The 11,408-nt window shown below is 33.6% G+C and overlaps 1 protein-coding gene across 1 annotated transcript; it reads right to left on the bottom strand.

Moving 5' to 3' along the window:
- Positions 1-405: 405 nt before the first annotated feature.
- Positions 406-5,757, bottom strand: LOC111454933 (DUF21 domain-containing protein At2g14520-like). Its single transcript, XM_023096413.1, has 11 exons — positions 5,342-5,757; positions 3,578-3,654; positions 3,389-3,472; positions 3,046-3,159; positions 2,874-2,960; positions 2,627-2,766; positions 2,440-2,527; positions 1,465-1,538; positions 1,252-1,376; positions 889-1,154; positions 406-800 (listed from the first exon to the last, which is right to left on the bottom strand). Exons 1-11 carry the CDS (start codon positions 5,517-5,519, stop codon positions 756-758), a joined length of 1,278 nt encoding a protein of 425 aa, XP_022952181.1. The 5' UTR covers positions 5,520-5,757; the 3' UTR covers positions 406-755.
- Positions 5,758-11,408: the final 5,651 nt, after the last annotated feature.

The raw sequence follows: 11,408 nt of genomic DNA, 5'->3' as shown, positions 1-11,408 counted from the left end.
TTCTATTATAATCGAATGCCTCAGTTTAAAGCTGTTTTTTGTTTCAAATGTCTCATCTTCTGCAACGCCAAGTTCTATTATAATGTGGAGATTGCAAATATCCTCACTTCACGCTCCAAATCACCTTCAAGAAATCACAACTATGACTACTTCTCAAGTGCACAACAATAATGGTTGCTTGGTTTACACAAAGAAAGTAACCCTCAAAACAGGCCAAAAATTTGTCAGAATCATCGCTCGATGTTGAGTCTTGTGGTAATGTTGAGACGCTATGCCCAACATCTTAACATCGATTAGATTCGAACCTATTAGCCGAGAGAATACATCTTAACCTGTTAAGTCTCGATCAGGTTAACATTCTCCTTCGAAGATATTTAACCAAATGCTACTATGATAAAACTTGAATAAGTAAAGGAGCTAGATTAGAACGAAGTTAAACCGAGCACAAATGGGAACTTAACCATAGTTGAGTAGCACATCCAACAAAAATCCTTCAAAGTTGGCTATACAATCTGAAAATTTGTGTTTCCCCTTCTTCCTACTTTGAGACTATCTTTCAGCAATTAAGCATCTAACAAACTCATTCTCTGGTGGTACTACTACAACACAAACTTCTCTACTTCTTAACCCTCAAAAGCTTCGATTCGAGTTTTATGGGTTCCAAAATCTATAAAGAACATCAACAAATTTAACAAATATTTTCGTGATTACCTATGTGCGCATAAAATAACGAACTATTCCTTGATTAACCACTATCAAGAGTCCTCATAATGATGATCAGTCTCGTCGAAGATCTCCTCCTGTGAAAATAAATGTCAATATGAAAAAACCGTCCCATGTCGAAAACTAACAAACGATTACTTTACGTGCAAAATGAGCAGTTAATACCTGCAAAAGTTCTTCGATGACATCTTCCATCGTTATGACACCGACAGCTTCTTCTTCCTCGGCGAGCTTAGGAAGAGGGCTTCCATCTATCTGCAGGATATCAGAGTACATATCCTTTGTCCATTTCTTGCTTCTAGAGCCACTCCGGAATGAATTATTTGTGGTGGGAAAGCTTTTCCACTTCTGAAGTGGTCTCTTGTTCTTCAAAGTTTTTTCTTGTGGGGGCTTTTCACCATCCACATCAATTTTAACATCTCTCTGGGAATCTATTTGAGATAGCATTTCAATTAATATAATACCATCAAAACCAGATTCTGAAACCCGAATAGCCTAATCGTGAATAACGAACACAGAGGCACGTACCGTCGCCCAGTTTGTCATCGGCTTTTCCGTTCATTTTGTTGCACTGTTTAACAACAATGGCCATGTGGCTATGACCTTTCTGGAACTCATTCAAAATGTCATATAATGGCATAGTTTCAGGAACCCTGTAACAGAATTATCTAAGATCAGAGTGACACTAGAATTTGAACGGTCGAATCTGAAACAAGAATGTTTTTTCTGCGACCGACTTACCGAGGAATCCTTCGAATGGTCACACTCTTTACTGGAACTTCATCGTCTGGGTGGATTGTAAGCAAATTTTTAACCTAATACATGAAAACAAAAGTATTAAAAGAAAGGGAAAATGACCTTTTGCTAGGGAGGATAGGTGCATTAGGGAAAAGGTGGAGACTAAAGAATACAGATATGGTTGGGATGTTAATTGAAATTTGCCAAAGAGTGTGCTTGTTGGTAGATAAAAATGGGAGTAAAGCCTCCAGCTTAGCATCAAAGTGAATAGGTAAAATGGATATTCATAAAATCTACACAAGTTTTGCAGAGGCCGAAACCAGTCACAAATTTGTTCGACAAAAGCTTGAAGTTTTGTCACTGTATATACAAAAGTAAATTATATTGTTCTACTCATGTATTTTGACCGAAAATACAAAATATTATTCCAGAATTTTCACTTTTGATCAGATACTAATTACTCATAAGTTGTGAGATCCCACCTTAGTTAGGAAGGAGAACAAATCATTCTTGGGCGTGTAAACCTCTCCCTAGTAGACGCGTTTTAAAAATCTTGAGGGAAAGTCCAAAGAGGACAAATGGTATCAAAGCCAGACACCGAGCGATGTGTAGCAAGGAGGTTGAGCCCCGAAGGGAGTGGACAAGAGGCATTGTGCCAGGAAGGACGTTGAGCCTCGAAGGGGGTTGATTGGGGGGTTCCACATTGATTGGAGAAGGGAACGAGTGCCAGCGAGGATGCTGGGCCCCGAATGGGGATGGATTGTGAGATCTCACATCGGTTGGGGAGTAGAACAAAGCATTCTTTATAAGGGTGTGAAAACCTCTCTCTAGCAGAAACATTTTAAAAACTTTGAAGGGAAGCCTAAAAAAAGACAATATCTACCGGCGGTGGGCTTTGGTACTTTCATAAGTACTAGAATTCAGGTCGTGGGATATATTGAGATCATAATTTGACGGTGAGATGATTAACAAGTTTACCAGGATAAGACCAATAATGTTGGTTTCTTCTTCATAATAGACTGGCACCCTGCTATGCCCTTTCTCCAGAATTTGATTCATCAAAGTCCTGCGCAATATAACAACTACTTCAGAAACTACAAATTAGAAGTACCCTATTATTAGGAAGATGAGTTATTTGTTGTCTTATTTTCAACATGCATATTACCTATCAAGCTTTGCATTAATATCAATAGCAAAAGTTTCAGATATAGGAGTCATGGCATCACTAGCTGTCTTCTCACTCAGTTCAAGTGCTCCAGCAATAATAGTGGTCTCATCGTGTGTCAATTCTCCACCCTTTCCAGCCTATTACAGGGTAACCTCAGACATTAGAGCAGAAAAGAGAAGCAAAGAAGTAAACATAAGATTCAAAAGAAACAATTAAACAAAAGGCATTAAACCCTTGTATATACCTCATTACCGTGCAAATTGACGAGTGTTTTCAGCTCAGCTCTTCGGAAAAGAGCCACACGCCCATGACCCAGTAGAACGTCTAGTAGCTGGAAATCACATTTAACATAACTAAGGAACCATTTTGAACAATAATGTAGTAAATTTATGTAACCCAAGTCCTCAAATGTCTACCTTACTGATTGGATATGCAACAGGGAAGCAAATCCAGACAAGAACACGGACAAAAGGAGCAACCGTTGATCCAATCGCCAAACCATACCGAGAGCAAACGGACTGTGGTATAATCTGTACATCAAGTAAATAGATTGCTAATCATAAAATTTACCCCTTAAATTTGGTACCAGCTGAAACATGTGAACTCTGGTTAATTGTCTACAGTACAAATCAACGACACCGTTGAAATCCATAATCACAGGCCAATCCTCGAGTGAGATTGCAAATATTTATCAATATAAAAGATGAACAAATCAGAAGTTGGAAAAGAAAAAACCATTTCCCAGATAATTGCTCTAACCTCGCCAAATAGAAGAATCAAGGTCACCGAGATTAGGATAGCACCCCAAGCTGTAACCAGACTGTCAAGGAATATAGGAAGTGCCTGCACGAACAATTATATCAAATATTGAACAATTTTTTTTCCCTGAATCTACTGTTTCTGGTCAATCATCTTCATACTTATCCACTATATCTCAATAAAATGTACCTCCATGGCTGCCGCATTGCATATCAGTAAGGTGCAGAGTAATAAATGCTGGTTTTTTACTACTGGCAATATCTTCGCTGTACAAAACCAATTGAATTAGTAAGGAGATGTTTTAATCACAATACCACAGACTCACATTGAAGTTTAAAGACAAAAGCATTACAAAGAGATAAGAGGGTCTCAGAGTTCAGAAGTACAGAAAAGTAAAAGTCACGTTTCTCTTAACCATCAACATTTAGAATGGTAAATGATGTCTTATATTGTAACTGCTCAAACCCACCGCTAGCAGATATTATCCGCTTTAGCCTATTACATATCACCATCAGCCTCACGATTTTAAAATGCATATGTTAGGGAGAGGTTTCCACACCCTTATAAGAAATGTTTCGTTTTTCTCTCCAACTGACGTGGGATCACAAATATAGATTGAGCTCTTGAATTGGCAACAAGCATTGTTTTCGTGTAAAGACTTTTGAAGCTCGTCAACGACAACTATATTGCTCAAATAAGATTTGGTCAATATAAGTTCCCTAGAATTTCATTTTCAATAAGGTCAATATAAGTTGAAGAAACAAACCATTTCTAAAGATCATAGGCTGAGATCTCTTATCATAAGTTCACACACTTAAATGCCAATGTCCTTTTTATGGTAACACAATCCTACAGTAACTTGGAGGATTGGTCATTTTAGTGATAAATTAATTCACATCTCAAATGTCAAAGAAAATTTTAATTGTTCCCTCATTTAGTACCGTCCCTTAAAGATCGGAGATTCGAATCCCCCCACCATTACCCTCATTTGTAAAGTATTATTGTCAAGGGAAAGAACAAAACAAAACTCAATATACCAATAACTTTAGCCAGATAGAACAATACAAAGACTTTCTGAAACAAAAAGAAGAAAGTCCCTTGCACGTTAGGGTCTAAGATCTTAAAAAGTCATGAACATCCCAAACCAGTACGTAACTTACCAGCTACAGTTTGACACTGTTACATTTTGTCGATTTATACCAATAGGACAGGGAACTTATAGAAAGCACATTGAAAAGACGTCATACTAACCCTTTCTTTGACCCAAGCCAGCAATGGAGATAGAAATGAAGACACAAAACAGAACAATAAAACTATCAGGTTCCTCATGGCAACTCTTCGATGCTTCAAGCTAGCACTTGAAAATCGAAACTCTCCCTAGCATTCGCGTTTTAAAAACTTTTGAGGAGAAGGGGAAACCCAAAGAGGACAATATTGGCTAGCAGTGGGCTTGGGCAAGTACAAATGGTATCAGAACCCGACACTAGGCGATGAACTCTAAACCCTGGACCTGGAAGGGATGGATTTAGGGTCACACATCCATTGGAGAAGGAAACGAGTGTCTTCCACATCGGTTCGAAACACCCTTGAAGGGAAGCCAGAAAAAAAAAGCCCAAAGATGACAATATCTGATAGCCATTACAATAACCCAAAACAGATTCAAATGATTCCATCGGCGAAGAATCCGAAGGTCGACTAAGTAAAACAGGGGAAGTCTCAAATGGATTCAAGGTAAACAACATAACATACTCAATTAAAAAGAGGGGAAAGGGGAATAACAAGATCAACATAAGAATTAGTAACTCTAAAGTAGTCGCCAAGAAAAAGAGAGGAAACAAAAGCAAATTGAAAAAGGTACAGCAATCAGCCCCACACAATAAATGGAGAAAAGGATCGAACATCAATCAAAGCAGAGCAAAGAACAATCAAAGAGTAAAAGAAAAAGGAAGTTACCAGCGTGCTTGCGATCCTTAGGGGTACCGGACCTAGCAAGTACTTCGAGATCGACGAGGCTCATGGACATGAGGCCGAGGGTGAGGCCAGACATTAAGCCGGCAAAGATGACCAAGAGGACGATGATGAGTATATGGATGAAGAAATTGGGGGTGCAGCATTCGTATTCGACGGCCATTCAATCCGGCCGGCGCTGAGTTCAAAATTATGGAAGTTTGAGGGCGGAGTTTCAGTTACAGAGGCCGGCGGTGACCCTGTGGGCGGTGGAGAAGGTCCATTAGCGAAACAGTTGCAGAAAAAGAAGAGAGAGAAAGAGAAGAGAGAGAAAAAGAAGAGAGAGAAGGGAACGTGTACTGTACAGAGAGAGAGAGAGACGAAGAAGGTGATGATGGGGATAGGGGAGGAGAGAAGGGAAGCGGCTATATGTAATTTAATACTTTATTAGGGACCTAACTGCAATTATAATAATAATTATTATTATTATTATTTAATAATTTTAAACTTTTTTTTTCTTTTTTTTTTTAGTCTCAAAATATCAAATAGTGAGAAGCTTTTTTTAATAAATTTCTAAATATTAAAATAAAAACTATTAAGTTCTTTTTTTTTTTAGTCTCAAAATATCAAATAGTGAGAAGCTTTTTTTAATAAATTTCTAAATATTAAAATAAAAACTATTAAGTTAAATTTTTTAATGTTTTCAAATTCAATATTATTTAAATTTAAGAAATTATTTGACACGTCGGATATTATTGTTGGATAAAAGTCCCACATCGGCTAATTTAGAGAATAATCATGTATTTATAATCAAATAATACTATCTCTATCGGTGTGAGGCCTCTCGGGAAAGCCCAAAACAAAACCACTATAGCTTATATAATACCATTGTAGAAAGTCGTGTTCATCTAACATGCTATCAAAGTCATGTCGAACAAATGACTCCAAGAGAAAAAAGTTTTTTTTTTTACTGTGTTATTGAAATTTAACGACGTAAATAATTTCAGTTAATATTGGTGGAAGCAGCCGTAAAAATACGAAATTAGAAGTTTATAGTACCTCGACTTAGTAAAAATATTATAGGTATTTATATAAATTAATTTTTAAGTAAAATATTTTCAAATAAGGGATGAAATAAAAACATTCTCTAACCAATTATTAATGAAAAGTTAGTTTATTTTCCAAAATTGTGTTAATATTTCATTTTTACCCAAAGTATTAATAAGTTGAATATTTCTAAATTTAGGAATTTTACCCTCCATTGTCTTTTTCTACATTATTCCTTCTCTTTCTACTTTATATTTTAACAGGATAAATAAAGCTATCCACGTGGCATGTATTATTGATAAAATGGATAATTACAAAATTCTCCTTATCATTTCTCTACGTCATAAATCAAATTTTGATTTTTAAAATAAAAAATTATCACTTTTTTTTTTTAATTAAATTCAATATTAAAAAATATCATTTTGTTCTACCAACATCCAGAATAGAGTTTACAATCCAGCTTTAAGCCTCAAATTTTAGATTCGTTGGGTGTCGGAATGTTTTTTTAATTATTTAAAAAAACATATTTATCTACTGTTACATTTAATAACTAAAATCTCATAAATCTCAAATATCAAATATCAAATATTCACGTTAATATTTATGACAAACGTCAAATATTCTATAATCTTAAAAGTAGAGCTGGGTTGTAACCTTATTTTCGAGTTAGTTGAGTTAATCCGACCAAAAAAATATTAATGACCCAAAATTTTAGTTTTCCAAAAATTTAACTGAACTCAAATTGAAAATAAAACCGACCCAACCCTAATAGTTCTGGTTGTTAGGTTATCGAGTTATATAAATAACTCTATGTTTTAATTTTTTTTTTATATAAAATCATTAAAAAAAATATATTTTCATAAGCATGGTATGCAAATGATTAAATTTAAACGAAAAAATATTAAAGCTGTCTTTATTAAAATTTGTGAGTTGTGACCAGATTATTTAATCGTTAGCTTGATATTATTAAAATTAACGAGTTTACGATTTTTTTATCATGTGAATTTAAATCTCGAACCTTAGAGAAAATAACAGTTGACTCTAGTTATTATTAATTTGTCGTAATGTTATAGTGTCTTGACTGAATTTTTTATTTTAGTGTCAGCAATTGTCTGTCACGAAAGGTTGGGAGACCAACAGCACGTCGCTTTACCTATTACAGTTGTAAAATAGCGTAATCTTCGTGTCCATAGAGCTACCTTGCGCTTTCGTGATTCGTCATATTGTTCGATCCGGTGATTTGTCTGTTGAAGAGATTCATGTAGGCTCTGTCCCTCGAGATTTGTTCCTTCTTGGACTGAGTTTGGTTCGTGTAGGACGAAGCGTGATTTAAAGATAGTTTGAAAAGTTGGGTCGGGTTAGATTTTTTTTTTTCCTTCCTGGGTTGGGTTGAACTTTTAGAAAAACAAAAAATTTGTTCAGTTTGCAGGTTGACATTTTTTGGTTAGGTCAACCCGACCAACTCGAAAATAGGATTACAACCCAACTCAGCCCTACCTAGTTTTAAAAAAATTGAGAATATTTAACCTTTGTAATCAATGATAGTGATACGTTGTGACCAGTAAATATTTGATATTTGAATCTTATCAGATTTTAATTATTAACATAACGTGTATTATGGATAACTCGACCAGACAGCCCAATCGAACTCGAATATAGATGGTTGGATTAGATGGTAAACTTTACTCGGATTGTTCCGGTCACCAACCCAATTAACCCAAAATTTTGGATTGGTTAAAAAAAATTCGATCCAACACCACCGGTCGTACTACTAAATAATATTATAATTTTTAAAAAATTATAAATGTCTTTTTTTTATATATAATTTAACCCTATCTATCAAAGGTAAAACTCATTTTACGGACAAACCCTAATAATTTTAGTATTCAAAAAACAAACGACATGGGTGTTGGCCATTTAGTTTTGTCTGGGCACGACGTGTCGTGTCAAACTTGTACGGCTCCGTTACCGTCATGTCGTTTTCACTCTTAAATCTGGTTGGGTCCCACCTCTCCAGTGGTTTGGTCTGTTTGAACATAGTAAAATAAAATAAAATAAAATAAAATAAGAATAATAATATAAAAACAAAATTATTATTACTATTATTTCCAACGGTTCAATTTCCTTTATTATGATTAATTTAATTAATTTTTATTAAAAATAAAAATTATACTAAACAGTCCCCTCCTCGAGATTAGTTGACGACTATCACGCGAGAATTATACTAAACATATAGAACATAATCCCGAAGATGAACTAGCTATAAATTACAATGTGAATTCTACGAGTTTAAACCGTTCACTACTCGAGATTAGTTGACGACTCTCTGATAGTCTCCAAAGATAACCTAATAGCAAGAACACGAGGGCACCAACCTTGCACTGCAATCAACAACTAAGATACAACGTGGATTCTGTCAATCTTGATAAACGAGCACACGACTTGTTTCTAAGAAGAGGAAAATAGATTTGCTCCGGTATTACTTTCTATAGTCCCCGTCCTTTTATAACTATCTGTTTATTTCCGTCGCTAGGTTTAATTTCACTCATAATAACTGAGAATGTTTGATTAATACACCACACCTAAATGATGTGAAAGTTATCTTATTTATAATCAAATAAATTACAAGGATATGGAAATAACAATAAATGAAAAGATACTATGGTAATAAGGCAAATATCTGCCTTATAATAAAATATCAAATAAAATATATATGGTAAACTATAATTTATTACTAAATATCTTTTATCAATAACAAAAAGTAAAATTGTTGATTAAATAAAATTACTATTTAAAAAATATATCTCGGTGGTCTCAAAAAATTAAAATATCTATCAATATCGTAATAAATTTGTAAATTGAAGAGTTCGAAAATGATGCAGAAAATTAATTGATTTAGGAGTAAAAACAATTTAATTTAATTTTTGTATTTGCTAAATTAAAATCTCGATATGATTAACATTAAAATTTTAATAGTTGTATCAACCTATAAATAATAATAATAACGCTAAATTAATAAAAATACATTTAAATTTTACATTTTTGTCTAAAAATACCACTAAATTTTTAAAATTTTTCAATAATACCTTTAAAATTTTTAAAAAATCTAAAAAAAATACTTTTAATTTTAAAAAAATTCAAAAATATGTTTGAATGAAAATTATTAATATTTTATTTCATAAAATTTTTTAAAAATAAGTTAACATTTTTTTAAAAAAATTAAAAAACCATTAATAAGTTTTTATTCGTATATTGTCAATAATTTTTTAAAAAACTTTTATTTATAAAGATAATAAATTAAAAATATTAAAGATAAATATAAGAATATTTTTGGAGTAAAGTATTAATTAAAATATATTTTTGAAAATTTAAAAAAATTTAAAGATATTATTAATAATTTTTTTTGTTTGGAAATTGGACATTTAATGCTTTCCAACGAACGTAGAGTTGATGCCACAAATATAGAAAATGGGACCCACATTACAGGTGGCAAATCATAATCCAGCTCATTAGACAATAATACTATTTTGTTTTGGACTAAGATTTGTGGGCCCCACCTGCGGTAACCAAAATACCTTTTGAGTTTATTTATTTATTTATTTATTATTATTATTATTATTATTATTATTATTTTCTTGCACGTGGCTTCAACACACACCATTATTAAATGTATAATTTCAAATTAAAAAAAATATAATTATTCAGTTTATTATTGAGCCATAAATACAATCCATTAAAAAATTAGCACATGTTTATCATAAAAAAAACAGATTTAATCGAATCAAAATGATTCGGATATTATTTTAATTGATCATCTCGTTAATCTCTTGTGATATGGTCACGTCATTGACTATGTTTGTTTGCTCATATGTTTTCTAAGAAAATTTCTAAAAGTTGAGCAAAACATATTTAAATTTAGAGTTATTATGATTGAGCCACTGAAAAAAAGGTGCACCGTGTTGGTCGGTCATTTATAACACCTCAAGCCCATCGCTAGCAGATATTGTTCGTTTTGGCCCGTTACGTATTGTTGTTAGCCTCATGGTTTTAAAACACGTCTACTATGGAGAGGGTCTAGCCCTACTTCGATTAGTGTTTCGCATCGTCCGGTGACTGGCTCTAATACCATATCAAACAACATAAGGTCACCGCTAGTAGATATTGTCTGTTTTGGCCAGTTACGTATCGTCGTCAGCCTCACAATTTTCAAACACATCTACTATGGAGAGGGTTTAGTCCTACTCCAACCAAGGATTCGCACCATCTGGTGACTGGCTTTGCTGCCATTTGAAACAGCTTAAGCCCACCGCTAATAGATATTGTCTGTGTTGGCCTGTTACGAATTGTCGTCAGCCTCACAGGTTTAAAATACGTCTACTATGAAGAGGGTCTAGCCCTAATTCGACCAGTGCTTCGCACCGTCTGGTAACTGGCTCTGATACTATTTGAAACAGCTCAAGCCCACCATTAGTAGATATTGTCCGTTTTGGCCAGTTATGATGGGTCTAGCCCTACTTCGACAGTGCATCGCACTGTCCGATAACTGGCTCTGATACCATTTAAAACAGCCCAAACCCACTGCTAGTAGATATTGTCCGTGTTGGTCTGTTATATATGGTTGTCAACCTCTCGATTTTGAAACACGTATGCTAGAAAAATGTTTCCACACTCTTTTAAGAAATGTTTCATTCCTCTCTCTAACCGATGTGGGATCTCTCAATATTTTTACTCGAGTGTCACATAAACAGGCTTAAAAATAATATTTAATTTGATATCATATTTTATTTATTTATTTTTGTAAGAAAAATAATGTAGCCGACACAATTATGATTTTGATTTGAAAAGTATGAATATAAGATAAAGTGATAAATAATAAAAAGAAGAAATAAATTAGAAAAAGTTAGCAGACAATATCAAATTTCTTATCTTATTTTTGAGGTTTGTTCTACCATTTTTTATGTTGTCATGTTCCATGTTTTTTTTTTTTTTTTTTTTTTTTTTTTTTTTTTTTTTTTCGTTTTTGTTT

Source organism: Cucurbita moschata, unplaced genomic scaffold, assembly GCF_002738365.1.
Source record: "Cucurbita moschata cultivar Rifu unplaced genomic scaffold, Cmos_1.0 Cmo_Scf00017, whole genome shotgun sequence".
Classification (NCBI taxonomy): domain Eukaryota; kingdom Viridiplantae; phylum Streptophyta; class Magnoliopsida; order Cucurbitales; family Cucurbitaceae; genus Cucurbita; species Cucurbita moschata.
The sequence above is the reverse complement of the archived record's forward strand: the minus strand, read 5'-3'. Positions and strand labels throughout refer to the sequence as shown.